The 15,038-nt window shown below is 34.0% G+C and overlaps 1 protein-coding gene across 1 annotated transcript; it reads left to right on the plus strand.

Moving 5' to 3' along the window:
* The first annotated feature begins 7,571 nt into the window (after window positions 1-7,571).
* Window positions 7,572-14,140, plus strand: LOC124361847. The gene is made up of 4 exons (XM_046815872.1): window positions 7,572-8,388; window positions 10,637-10,711; window positions 10,942-11,060; window positions 13,765-14,140. Exons 1-4 carry the CDS (start codon window positions 8,161-8,163, stop codon window positions 14,138-14,140), a joined length of 798 nt encoding a protein of 265 aa, XP_046671828.1. The 5' UTR covers window positions 7,572-8,160.
* The last annotated feature ends 898 nt before the right edge of the window (window positions 14,141-15,038 follow it).

Consider the following 15,038-nt stretch of genomic DNA (forward strand, 5'->3'; position numbering starts at 1 on the left):
CCGAGAATCTGCCGCCTCGGCTCCACTCCAAAACCACAAGGTCTTCACAGGCACGACCCCAAATTTCCCGAATGCTTTTCCACCAGCGTGTTCGGAAAAAACTATTTTTGTCTTTGGGTTATGAAAAAATTGTATTCTTGTGCAAATGTGTGGCATAGTCTGGATTAAGGTTGGTAGGTTACAGCATACTAGTAGTGTCAATTAACTTACTAACCTGTGGACAGGGCCGTACTCAGCTGTAGCGCCCTCCCCCCCCCCCACGAAAAAGATATCCCCCGTCCGTTGAAACGGTTCCTTCAAATAGACGTATGGCGGGGCCCGGGACGAGCCCCCTGCAAGCTCGGACCCCGTTAAAATTGTCCGAAAAGACCTGTGTGAGAGTTGGGTTCGGAGCATTTGACATGCTATATTTCATTCTGCATCTGTATCAATGCAGATTCTAACCTAAATTTTCTACCTTTGCAGCGTACTGAATTTGGGCGCTGGTTTAGGGGTGCATGAACACAATCAAGGCGCTGAAGTAACATCATAAACGGGGGGGAGATGTCTTGAGACGGTACTTATTCAGTTCATGGATACGGCCATTGCACTGAATTAGCACCCTCTTCCCCAGAAACCCCCCCCCCCCCACAAACAATATTTCAACAACAACAACAACAGTATAACAAACAATTTTTTTTTTTCAATATTCCTGACTTATCTCACAGATTTAAGACTAATGCATTATTGTTCCAATATAGATATCTGGCATCGTTAATGTTACAAAAATGGTAGTACACTACGTTTCAAGGATTGGAATTTTTGTCGACATTAAATTTTTAAAAATTATAAATTTGTATTTCATTTTTGGAGCTGGATATATTTAAATTACACACACACACACACACACACACACACACACACACACACACACACACACACACACACACACACACACACACACACACACACACACACACACACACACACACACACATCTAATATATAAATGTGTTTAATAATAAGTATATATGTGTATATTCATTTATATATTAGATGTGTGTGTGTGTGTGTGTGTGTGTGTGTGTATGTGTGTGTGTGTGTGTGTGTGTGTGTGTGTGTGTGTGTGTGTGTGTGTGTGTGTTTTCGATGTGGGAAAGCATAAAATATCAATATTTGTAAAATTTTGTAGATGTGAGAGTAGTCATTCTGATATATTGCAAAAACACTTTAAAATTGTAAAAATTAAAACTAGAGTTGGCCTATTTGTTAGTCAACAACACTTTTCCGATATTATTTAATTTTTGGACAAGCCCTTTCGAAACCAGAAGTTTCATCGTCAGGCGTCCTTCGTAATGACAATAGTATTACTTTTGTCGACATTCTTCTGTTTAAGACTCTTTGTTGTGTTATTGTATTTATGTTATGTAAGAGAGCAATTTTTTTCTTTCAGGTTCTTTGAATAGGTAGAGTATATGTCAGATCCCATGATAGTTGTTTTACTGTCATCTAAATATTGAATGTTACTTTCTATATAAACAATTACATGTTCATGGCAACTTCTACTTGTTAGATAAAAATTTAACCCATTGTTTAAAAGATTCATTTATTTTTTGGTATATGTTTCTGATGACAAATGATACATTAGTTGTTGATCGTTAAAAGGATATTTTGTTTTTCGATGAAGAATTGGATCATTGAAACTTCTGAGTAATTTAAATTTGTTTTCTAACTTTTTCTGTTTCTTTTTTCATTTAAAATCAATACTTTCTAACATAATACGATATTACTCTTGAAATAACTCATGATAGATCGTTGATAAGTTTGTATTTATGCGCAAATGTAGTTCTAAAGCTGTAATGATAAATTTTCTTGTTTCGAGTAAAGATTTTCTTATTTTAATATTAAACCCAATTGAATTTTGCAATTTATATTCCTCTTTCAGATGTCCTATTTTTAATTGTAATGTTAACTTTAATAAATGTTCGTTAAATCTTATATTTTTTTATTTTTAAAAAACTGAATATAATTGGGGAAATGTTATACTAGTAGTCTAGTAAGCACAACAGTGGATTTCGAACATTTGCCATCGTTATACGTTACAAAATGTATAACACTTCTTTTCAAGGACTGATATCTCTATCTTCGTCAGGTGAGAAGGCAGTCATTACATATACAGGGTGTTCCCTTAAATGTGTCAAAAACTTCTGTGGGCGATAGTATTCATCATCTAAAACCAAAAATGTAATATAAATATAGGTCGATAAATGTCTCGTTTAGCCGCTAGCCGCCGTTTTGTATTTTTTATAAACAAATTATCTCCACAACTATTTAAGCTAAAGAAACTAAATTTGGCACATAGGTATGAATAGATGAGAGGAAAATAAAAATATAAATGTGTTATTTTCTTTAATATTACAAAAATGGCGTTTGTTGAAAATTGTTAAAGTAAAATTACAAAAAAAACCCGTATAGATATAAAAAATTTACTAAATATCACTTATTTGAACATTTCTATTACAATTCCAACGGTACTAGTTTCAACGAAATCCGTCAATGCATAAGCGACCATGACCACTTTGAAAATACGCTTGCACAAGCCGGGAGCCCCAAAATAGCACAGTTGAGAGTTATCAGTTGTTTGTTGTTCCTGTGTTTTGTGTCTAGCAAAGTTTAATTCTTTGATACCGGGGCAACGTTGGTATTATCAAGTGTTTCATGATAATCTCCATGATAGACGCAACATTTATCGATTAGATAAGAGCTTAAGGAAACAAGCAGCCTATAAGACAAACACATCGAGATAGGCCAGAAACAAGAGATAAAGCCGTTGAGATAGAATATTCAAAACTGTTTTGTAAGAAGTCCAAAAGAAGTACTAAGGTAAACTTGTTTAAAGTACTTTGTATTTATATGTTAATCTCATTCTTACTTTGTGAATAAAGTTATTTAAAAGCGTGACATGACTTTTTGGGACACGCTGTATTTGCTGCAAGCTGTAAAATATTGTAACACACGGTCATATTGAAGTAAAAAACAGGTTACTTCAGACAGCCAATAAGCAACTTTATTTACACAAATAAAACGTCGATTTTGAGAGGTAATAATGTACTGTAAACAGCAATGAGAATTCATGTATTATCTAACTTTTATTTGATAATACATGTTAGATAAAGTTTATATATATATATATATAAAATAAAAGCGCGATTATATATATAGCGCGATTTAGTATATTCGTGGTATTACAATGCTATAACAAAATGAACAAAGTTGTGAATAAATTCACGATAGTTTCCCGCAATAGTGATCACTAGATATCGTGGGACGGAGTGTTTACAGTAACTGAAGGAATAACAGTGACCGGGCACTCATCTAACAATCCATTTGTTCTGTCACTATATTTGTCAATATTTGAAGAAATAAACGAGCGAAGCGAGCCCGTGACCATTGCAGATAAAATTACAAAGGAATACGCCCAGCACAAGATGAAATTTCTTGAGGGCTGCTAAAATCATTGAGGGAGTAGCGAGTTTTATTGCGAAATGAATGAAATGAATACGAAACAGATTGCGTGTACAAAACTTTTCTTAATACCTAGAAAATATGATACTATAGCGAACAGATATAAGAAATTATAGCCACACACTGAACTGTATCAGATCTACCAAGAACAAAAGCCGAGGGTACAGTCATCATCATAATACAACGCATCCTCGATGACTACTACCATTACAATATTTTGTCGCAATAACATTTTATACATTCTTTACTTATTAATTCGCACTTTAGTCACTGCGCTATTCTAACCTCAACCAGGCAAATACTTTAGACTAATTAATAGCTTTGACCATTTCATGTAGAGTATATGGCATTGGATCGGGAGCCGAACAGTAAAACAGTAAAACACACAACCAAGTTTTCGTGGAATCGACACAGGAATTACCCCTACGATTGGAAACAAAATGTTAGTCATAACGTTGGTTCGTTTAACTGCTATTTGACGCTATTTACGGTTGGGTTTCAGTGTTAAGAATACAACATTCATAGTTTGATAATATTAACCCATTCGATACTCTACCATTTCGACACCAACCAAAACTAGACGTTGACAACTGGTTTTCAGTGTTAGTGCAAATCCCTTCATTGATTTCAAGGAAATCTACACTGTTTGCTAATAATAATAAAATGCAAATTTGCTATCGGGCACTGAACCAGATACACATAAGATATTATTCAGGTGGTCCACAATGAACATATTTTATAACACATAACGAATTAAATCGAAAAGAACAACAATGGTTGCTTACGTGCAATTTATCAGTGATAAATTCGATGATAAGCTGTTGTCAAAAGCATTCAAAATTTTAATGAACAAAAGTGATCAACAATCCACCTATATTTCTGTTCATTAAATAATAAAGAACCAATTAGCAATTTGGTACACAAACCAAACAAAGGATTTAAGGCAAACAAGATAGGAGGACGGGTTTGATGAAAGAAAATAGTGCAGTTTAGTCAATAGCTATGATCGGCTGTTTTAAAAGTGGACGTCAAGTATTTATACAAGTTAGGAGTGCCCCAGACTACATGTCGCGTTTACAAGGCTTTGCCGAAGTTGCATGCAAAATTTCAAGTCTGTAGCTCGTTTCATTCTCAAGAAAGAAATGTTTACAGCCGACCCATTGCTAGGCTTCAGTGACGCTCAGTCAAATCCCATGGATTAACATTCACTATAGTCCAACTATTTGCCATCTATGTATACATGTGAACCCAGCAGGGACCACTTATGGCTGGTTTATACCTTCCAGTTGAACCTACCACTGGGTACAGCAAAAACCGATGTGTCACTTCAATCTGGGCAACCTTATGGATGACCAGGAGCGGCACATCACTAACCGCAAATGTCAAGATTCTGGGGTGCAAGGGTAATTCGATAGGTCTAGTCTACTGCGGGAGATGACTGTTGGAGTTGGTGGGGTTCGTTCCCTAAGTATCTGAGGTTCTTGCTAGCCTCAACAAGGGTGTGCCACCCTCTGCCTGCTTTGACTCGAGAGGCTGATTCAAGAGCTGGCCTCCCTTTCTTCCGGGGGAACATGACTTTGAGATTAGTACCCTAATTCTTCCTCATGGATCTCGATATGAGGCGGCCCCTACCCCCTAACCTTACCCAATCTGAATATCCTGTCACTCCGGAAGCAGCGCTATGGTTCTTATAGGACTAAGTGCAATTTATAAGCTCCTTGTCCTAAGAGAACAAAAAATAATGTAGACATTGTTTGGTGCAAAATATAAAGTACAAACCAGATATATATATATATATATATATATATATATATATATATATATATATATATATATATATCGTAGATGGTATCGCTTTAAATTAATCCTGTGGACAGTTAGGCTACGGAAACGCTCATCCAAATTTCGTTCAAGAACATACTCTACGAACGTTTCACGTGTAGAAATGAAGTTACACGCAAAAGTCCATTGCTCATTTCATTCTTGAGACATCCAGCGTTCTTGCGTTCTTAAGAAAACAGACAAACCGGCAGATCACACATAAGAGGAACTTCACAAGCCCCCTTGTGATGGCTAAGTCAAATTTACAAAATTGCGAGTTTCAATTCATTCTCGATATAAGATTCACTGTAACCATCAACAAACCACAACAAAACCATCTACAAACTCTGACCTACACCTTTAAAATGTTACGTGTCAAAGACGGAGCTATTTCACATGAAGACTGATTCTATTGCAATGTCTCTTAAAGACCGGACTCCTGTAGTCGGGATCGCATCATCTGATCTACGATTTTATATAACAAGAGAGATAAAGCTCGCATCCACAAAACACAAGCAGCACTGCGGCAGGTCCTCGCGGCAGAGCGATCAAGCGATGTGAGCAAAAAATTAATAGTCCCTAACTTACTTGATAGCATAATGGTGATGAAGACAGGAAAGGGCTTAATCGACCTTGACAAAGCTATGCTCGTTTGAATTCATTTTGTCTGATTGCATATTAAAATCTTTTCTGTATGGATGCCGTCATTTATTTAAACTTAAATTGGTAAATAATATAAACCGCGCATTTGTTGTATATGAGAAGTGATCACCCGTAGGCAGTAGTAGCCAGAACTTCATTCTCTCCCAAACATCGATAATTTAAAAAAATAATCGTCCTTAAATTGGGTTTTCCCTCATAATACATAGCTTAAAATAATATGGAGAATTTCTTACTACGTAAGAATACATGTATAATATTTACAAGTAACTTGCTCTATTTGTACTATTATAAAATCTCTAAAAATTAGTTTTCTAAACAGGATGGGCGGAACGCTTTAAATATGGTACCTCACAGATTAACGTACTACGTTAAGAGATACTTTTCAAAATATGAAAAATGGTTTTTTTTGCTGCTTCTATATTTTGTTTTATGTCAAGTGTCCACCTCATTTTTTAGGAATAAAGACTGCCGTATTCTATTGTGATGTAAAATTTCATATTTCTATTATTTAATAAATCAAACATGTCACGTTTTTATTTTTATCATTCTATTTTTGAAACTTTGTGAGTTTGAACCATTTGTTCCATTATGCTGTGTAAAATCCAAGATCTCAATCAATATTTGATTAGAATGATGTGTAGAACAATAAATGTGGAATGACATATTTGGATTGATATTAACAGTTAATTCTAACTGTTAAGCAAGTGTTAAGCAACTGAAAAAGTTATTATTTTTTCTCCATCGAAAAACAAAAACGTAAAAAATCATAGAGGAAAGTTATTATATCATGCAGAGCAATGCCCTTAGAAGGCAAAGTTAAAAATTCAAATTCTCAGGAGATTGATAGAGGTTGTTATACAGTAACACCCCCCCCCCCTTAGGAGGCAAAGTTGAAGAAACTGCTAATCCTCAGAAGATTAACAGCGGTCCGTTATACAGAACATCGTGCAACGCGATGCTTTTAGGAGGCAAAATTCATAGGCCTACTGAAAATCCTCAGGAGATTGATAGCGGTCCGTTATACAGAACATCGTGCAACGCGATGCTTTTAGGAGGCAAAGTTCATACTGCAAATCCTCAGGAGATTGATAGCGGTCCGTTATACAGAACATCGTGCAACGCGATGCTTTTAGGAGGCAAAGTTCATACTGCAAATCCTCAGGAGATTGATAGCGGTCCGTTATACAGAACATCGTGCAACGCGATGCTTTTAGGAGGCAAAGTTCATACTGCAAATCCTCAGGAGATTGATAGCGGTCCGTTATACAGAACATCGTGCAACGCGATGCTTTTAGGAGGCAAAGTTCATACTGCAAATCCTCAGGAGATTGATAGCGGTCCGTTATACAGAACATCGTGCAACGCGATTCTTTTAGGAGGCAAAGTTCATACTGCAAATCCCCAGGAGATTGATTGGTCCTAAGTTGAGTACTTTTTATTCATTATAATTTTGATCATTGATTGTTCTCCTATAATTTGCAAATGTGTAAACTACAATGGATTTATATTCAGTTATTAAAACATATGTTTTGGTTATATTACAATCGATTTCGTACAAATCTGCCTGTTAAAATTTAAACTCCAATCAGCTTAGAATTAATAGTGCATATTTCGTCAATATTTGGAAAGCAAAATTAGTTTAATCTGTCAAGCCATGATCTCTAAATTCTAAAACCGAATCTTCATCCTCAGCTTGTGACCACCGGCAAATATATATTTCTAATTTGGTACCCTTAACCTAATTGTCAAAACATGGTAAACTGGGCTTTTCTAAACACGAAATAGTTTAGTAGTTTGCTAACGAAACTTAAATTTGGGAGGCGAAACCAGTTTGTTCAATACTAACATTTTTAATGGTTACAAATTGTGCTTCAACAAATTACAGTAGTAAATAAAACATAATCATTTTCCCCCTTATATAATCTATAAAAAAGTTTTGAGCTACTGTACTTAGAGTTTTGAGTATTTACAATTGTTTTGGGAAAAAATTCACCTGAAAACATTAACACGCTCAATATAACTATTGGAAATAACCATATGTCATCAGAGTTCACAACATAAACGTCAATGTTGTCGACAGATTCTAACCTATAAAATGACAATTTCTGCAGCATAAACGTGTTTTAAAGAAGACGCTATAATTTTCTAAATCCTGTGGTTAACTCCTAGACAATGATAACTCGTGCCTCTGATATCTCAGGTAGTTTCGGACCTACGTCACTGTATGAAGTAACTCCCGATAGGAAAACTGCTCTCCAGATCAAAGCCAGAGATACACAACTCAAGAAAGAACTCAAGGCGCTCGCAAAGGCAGAGGGAATTAACACTCGTTCTCTACAGGCTAGAGAATTGCAGTTTCGAACAAAATATGAAAAATATCTGACAAGGGGGAATTTTGAGGTAATGTTTGGTTTTCTACATTATATATACAGAGTGTTCACAAAAGGATGTGACAAACTTCTGTAGCTGGTAGTATTTATCATTTCAAGCAAAAAATTTCCTATAACCATAACTCAAAAAATGTGTCGTTTTGTATTTTTTTGTACAAAAATTAATATCCCTAGAACTATTTAAGCTAAGGAAACTATACATGTAGCACATCGGTTTGAATAGATAAAGGAAACATTTTTAAAATGTGTTATTTTCTTTAATATTAACAAAATGGTGTCTGATGAAAATATTTAAAGTCCAAAAAAACGTATAACTATAAAATATGTAACAGACACCAATTATTTGAGCAACTTTATTACAATTCCAATGGTGCTTGTTTTAATTAAAAATTTGATAAAAAGGTTTGGTTATTCCACGAAGTATAATTATAAAAGTATAATTTTTTGGGATCTTATACTACAATTTTTGGCAATACGTATATGAAAGATCACTGGAGAGGGTGACAGGTTTTTCTTTTTTTTAATTCAATTTTATTTAGAAAGTTAAACATACTAATACAATATGAAAAAAACACAATTTTTGGTAAATTACATTCTTAGGGTATTTTCACTGTTTTAAAAATATTTTATAAATCTAAAAAAAGGAAATTAAACCAATATTGGCTTGCTGCTCCTGTTCTCCTGAACATTCTGCTGTCATCTTTATTTTCATAATTTTGAAACCATTAAAGAGAGAAACATTTTTCAAAAGTTTGATTTTGTTGTAGATCATGTGTAAACACGGGTCTCACTGACTTGTATTATCAACCATGCCACAACAGAACTATGGTCATCCTTAACCTTAATGATGTTAATGTTTCACCAATGTTGTTTTCTGGTCAATGTCAACTTATTTTTGTCCAGATATCATGTGGATAGCTATGCTACCTATTTAAAGGCTTAGCCACAATGCACAAAATTTCAATTCAATGCTCAATTTGTTCTTGAGATATCCTGCAGATCAGAAACTAAAGCAGAGAGACAAACAGAAGAGGAATTATCCAAAACTCTTAGTGATAGCTTAGTAAAATGTGCAATAGACAAACATCTTTATTTTTAATTTCATTAAGAAATACAATGACGTCACAATACATAATAAAAGAGGAATTCTTGGTGTGTAAGACTTTCAGTTTTTCTTCAGGTCAGTTGATCCAGGAATTCCTTAATTGAGTAGACTGGTCGTTCTACCAGAAATTCCCAGAGTATTTACTTTAGTTTTTTAATTGGAGCAGTTTTTATATGATCTGGTAGGGAGTTGATAATTTTGCATTTCAATTTTATAGCTCAATTCATTCTCGAGGTATCATCCTGAGCTATAGACTTTGCTAATGCTCAGCCAATCTCATGGAGGGACATGTATCAAACTCTATCTTGTCTAGAAAAAATTATAACATAGTATTGAAGGATCTGATGGAATGTAACAATAGTCTCACAAACCAATCCACCAAATACAACAAGTTAAGATGTGATTTAACTCAGCCTGTTTCAAAATTTGTTTATTCTATGATTTTCTTGTTGCTTTGATAGTTACACATAAGACCAATGTAAAACACTCAACCAAATTCCACGAAAATCACCATCAAACTTGATGTTCCTTGTATAGAAAAGATCCTGCATGCAAAATTTGAAATCTACAAGTGTGTTTGTTCTCGAATATGACTCCAGATTCCAGGAGTCAAGTCTGAGACAGCGTCAATACCAAACGCTGGAATAAAAAGGAAGGTGAACTGGAGTGAAATACAAAATGAACCAACTTTCCTACCACAGCTACGTTATATGTAGAAAACTCGGTTGCTCCATCGTGCTTTGAGATTGTGTCAGAAACATCGTAGTGCACTCAATTGTGAACTTGATAAGACAATGAGACTGCCACTTCACCTATTTATAGGTGTCTCTCATGTCGAAACAATGTAAAAGTTCGTTTTGAGCTTCTTCGTCACAGACTTTCTTTGGGTCTCTTCAGACGAATATGACTCTGTATTCCAGGAGTCAAGTCTGAGACAGTGTCAGATACCAGATGCTGCAATAAAAGAAAGGTGTACAGGAGCTAAACTGAAAATTCAATTGAATCAACCCTTCCTACCATAGCTACGAGTACATTACATTAAATACAGCTGTCATTTGTACAGTTTCTCAATTAATAAATTTGTAAGTTACAAATTGCCAATGTATTTCATTGTTTTTTGTTAACTGAATATATTTAAATTATGAATTTTCAGACATCGCTCTTGAAGAAAGATGTTTTCAAAAAGGTTGCACAAGAGGATGGAGAATCAATTACAAGTGGTTTGGAGGTAATAAATAACACACCGAACTACCATATAGGATTAGATTAATATGACAATATTCATCATTTTGTACTGTTAAAAGTAATATAAATGTTTATTTAACTATTGCAAAATTATTAAACATTTTATAAATAAATGTTCTATCTACCATTGTGATACTATCTGTCGTAATAGTGTTTATGGTGCCTGTTAATATTTGTAGAGATTTATGAGCTGATGCTTGGACGCTTTTCCAGCATACTCCTCTCCACAAGCTGATCTACACCAAGGGTGAGGTGGATGTGGAGAAGGTTGTGTGCCTCCATCTGCTAACAGTGCAACAGCTGAGCATCCCTTCTCACATGGACAAGAGGAAGTAAGTTTTCGGTTCCCTGAATACTGGTGGGTGAGACGAACCAGGCAACATTATTAACTCACTAGTTACTTACTTTGTGTATTAGCTTACTTCAGGAGGGTGCATAAGAAAACACAAGGGGTTCGTTAATGGATTTCTCAGCATTCTGGGTATTCCTATGTTAAATTACAATTCTTAATTTTCATTGCCCTTGTACATCTATAGAATTTTCAGTAGAACGGACTGGAAACCATATTACAGTGGTATTCGGTGAGAGTAGTAAGCATCCTTTTTCCACCATAATTCTGCACAATGGAATGGAATCTCACACTTTGTATGTAGTGCTTTTCAGTAAATACTTACACAACACACGGAAAGTTTAGTTTATCTAATTAATACACTAAATAGTCGATTTTCATAGGAAAAGATGTTGTAAATTATCTTGTTTAGTAAGAATTAACTGATAAAACATTTAACTGAGTTTACTTTATCCACTGACATAGATATATGTAATAAAAATGTTAAGATTGTAGGTAGATTGCTTGCTAAGTATATCTCTCATTAATGGAAAGTAGAATAGAATATATGAATTGGTATTTTGGGTAGATACTACAAACACTAACACTATATCAATCCATACAAAAACATCTAATAAGATTAATTGTAAAAACATCATAAGGAAAACCTGCATTGCCCTTATTCAAAAATGTAAAAATATTACCTCTGAACAAATCTTTTTAGTTAGAAGTTTTGGGATTTTTCATGATTAAAGAGGGAATGCACCTCAGTACTGTAACTCATATAGAAGTAGATTTAGAAATTCATGATTATAGAAAAAGTTCAAATAGTCAAATTTTTTTACTAAAAGAGTGGTTAATTTTTTAGAAAATCTTGAAAGTCTGATGAACATTCAAAAATAAATTGGATCCCACAGTCCTTGTCTGTGTAGTTTTATGAAAACAGTCCTTGACTTATGTTAAAGTAATATGATTGGTATATTGATGTTGAGTAATAAAAGTATTGATATTATTATTTTAACACTGGTATGTTTCTTTCTTAATCATTTATGAGCGTGACCAATTTCAGTATCCTAATCTTTAATGTTAAAAATGGAACCTCTAATCAAGCTTAGCCTTCTGAGATCCTTAATTTTCTCGTCATTAGTTACGAAGTCACTGTACATTTTATTTAAATATTCTGTTCTATTTAATTTAAAATATATTTTTTGTTTAAATAATACTCTCTCATAGTAATATTATTTTATTTTAATTTATTTAAGGAATGGTTATGTTTATATCAATGAGTGTTATACATCAAGTTTCCTTCTGTTTAGTTTAAAAAATGTACTTTTTATGTAACAAAAAATAAATATTCTTGTTCTATTATTATAGATGAGAAACTATTTTGTTTCATTTCTGCATAGACAATTTATAGAATATGTAATCATACGTAATTATTCAAATTATGAAACAAAGATTCCTGTATTTAATACTCTGCACAACATGGTACAAGTTTAAGACTTAGTTGGTAGAAACATTAAATTTATGTCATAATTAGTCTGAATTTTAGTGTAAGATTGGAAAAAAATACCAAAGTATTTAACTATGAATTCAGGCAGTGTTTTATGTCATATTATAGGGAATTATGCTCAAATTCAAGAATTTAATTAATAGCACTTTTTTACCATGTAGTTTATATGTGTTTACATTTCTAAATTACAGAATTAGTTTATTAATTCAAGCGGATTTCCCAAATAAACACAAGTCTCAGCTTGGTTCAGCACGATTTGGTCTACAATTGAGCAGTAATAAAATGCTATTAATAATAAAAGAATCAGAACACTCAGGAAAAGAAAATGTATATTACAGGGTATACAATACAAGCAAACTATAACATTTCATGGGTTTATGCACATGCTCTTTTAACTTGAAAACTAAATTGTTTTACGTCTTGAAATCTTTGAATAATCGTTAAATCCATGTAGTATGTATGTGAATTTACCCTGGTCCAAGTAGTTCAGATAATGGACTAAGATTCTATTCAAAATGAAAAGCTTAATCAGTTCATTACATTAGGAACTGTAAAAACTTCTTTATCATATAAATTACCATGAGTGGTTTTGATCAATTTTATACTACTACACATACTGTAGCTTTTTTGTAAATTGTAGGAGAAATCTTGTCATTTAAGGTAAACATGCACCACTTTGTGGCTATTGCTGCAACCACTGCCGTCGATGCTGCAGCCTCAGATGCATATGCAGAGTGCATATTGCAACGTATGGCTTTGACCAGTGTAATGTGCAATACTCCTTTATAATGTGATTTTTATAAAATTTACTAACAAGAATTTATATCTGTGCTACTTATTGAAGCGTTCTCCCTTCCCACTCTTTTATAGGCAAATAAATCTCTCTCGTTCATTATTGATTGTTGACTGCATAATGTGGTTTAGTAGACTAATAAACTTTTTATTTACATTTTACTAAATTTAATACTATATTATGGAAATGTTACAAATTTTATTAATTAAAAAAGATGTTTTCCAATGAAGACCAAGTTTAAAAACTAATGTCTAATGTAATGTGTTGTAACTTTGTTTAGAACAAAAATTTAAAAATACTTCCGGATTTTTAAGGAGAGCTACCAAATTCAGCTGAACTAAGCTAATGGTTTAAAAACTAAACTTATTGAGGATGTTTTTAACACACTGTTATTTTGTTTAGTCTGAAAATGTTTCCAAAGCGCTCTAAGCCAAACATACTTGAAGCTTCAGCTTTGCCATTTTACACTGTGGAAATCGTGCATCAAGTTGACACGGAAGTGAAGATAGAGCTGAAAGAGAGCCAGGACGTCATTATTCTAGTCAACACCAACATAGAAAAGTTAGTTGTTTCAATATTAGAAGTTCTTGCGATTGTAAGTCCTCAAAAATTACAAAAAGTTAAGGAGATATGTTCCAATAAAAGATCTATTCAAGAAATAATGATCAGAACTAAGAACTGCAATTTTTTGGCACAAGCAAAGGATTCTCCGGTGCTTCTCAAGATGGAGAATTATCGATTAGAAATTGCTAGATTTCCAAGAGGAACCTTTCTCTGACCCCAAGCGTTTTAACAGTCTGCCGTATCAGAGTTAAAGACAGATCCAAGAAACTTGAATTGATCCAAACGGAAATAAGAAAGGCAATAGCCGAATATTCCGAAGACGATATTAATAGCTGTAAGTCTTGGGCGATGTTTCATCGCAAACTCTGCAGCTGCAGGAGAGCATCCAAGTCCTCTATAAGTTCAAGAAATGCAATAGCTCTTCTAACAGACGACGGGAGAGAGTTTGCAATGGTGACCGGATCTGGGTGTCACATGCCTAACAGCTCTTCCATATATTGTCCTTCGCTTACTGCAATTATAAAGTCTTCTCAGAGGCATCAAAGTATTGTATTTGAAGCAGGCAGTGCATTCTCATTACATCCGAAAGGTCCGTCTATATTGAGAAACGAACAAAACAAACTAATTTCCTCACTACTACACAAAGTGAACAACTCGCAAAGACTGCTTATCGGGAAAAAAACAGCTGAACTGTTGAAGAATTCAATCAAAGAGAGGGGAAAACAGAAGATAGCTATAAATAAAATAATGGAAAATGTGTTTTCAAAAGAGTCATTAATATCGTTTGCGTCCACAGCACGAAACGAGGAACTAAAACTGTTATTTCAGCCTTGCTGTAAGGGTGGGTTAGATATTGGTCCGTTTATTTTACGACCTGAGAAGGTAAAACCCAAACAAGACTATTCGAGTTTGATTTCCTCCTGGAGATGTGAAGACGATGCTTTCCCGCAGATGATGAAGCAAGAGGAGTCCATCATGACTACTGCCTTGATCAAACAAGATATATTCACATCGGAAACCAGAACCAAAATGAAACAATTTCTTCTCAGTGATAACCCAGGTGTAAAACATTACTAAGGTTTTAATACTTGAGTGAACAATTAATACAGCGT

This window comes from Homalodisca vitripennis, chromosome 5 (assembly GCF_021130785.1).
Source record: "Homalodisca vitripennis isolate AUS2020 chromosome 5, UT_GWSS_2.1, whole genome shotgun sequence".
In the NCBI taxonomy this organism is placed as follows: Eukaryota; Metazoa; Arthropoda; class Insecta; order Hemiptera; family Cicadellidae; genus Homalodisca; species Homalodisca vitripennis.

Coding starts and splice junctions, on each gene's coding strand:
- LOC124361847 (XM_046815872.1), top strand. CDS start 8,161: ATGATAACTCGTGCCTCTGATATCTCAGGTAGTTTCGGACCTACGTCA. Junction 10,712..10,941: donor CAATTACAAGTGGTTTGGAG/GTAATAAATAAC, acceptor ACGCTTTTCCAG/CATACTCCTCTCCACAAGCT. Junction 11,061..13,764: donor TCTCACATGGACAAGAGGAA/GTAAGTTTTCGG, acceptor TATTTTGTTTAG/TCTGAAAATGTTTCCAAAGC.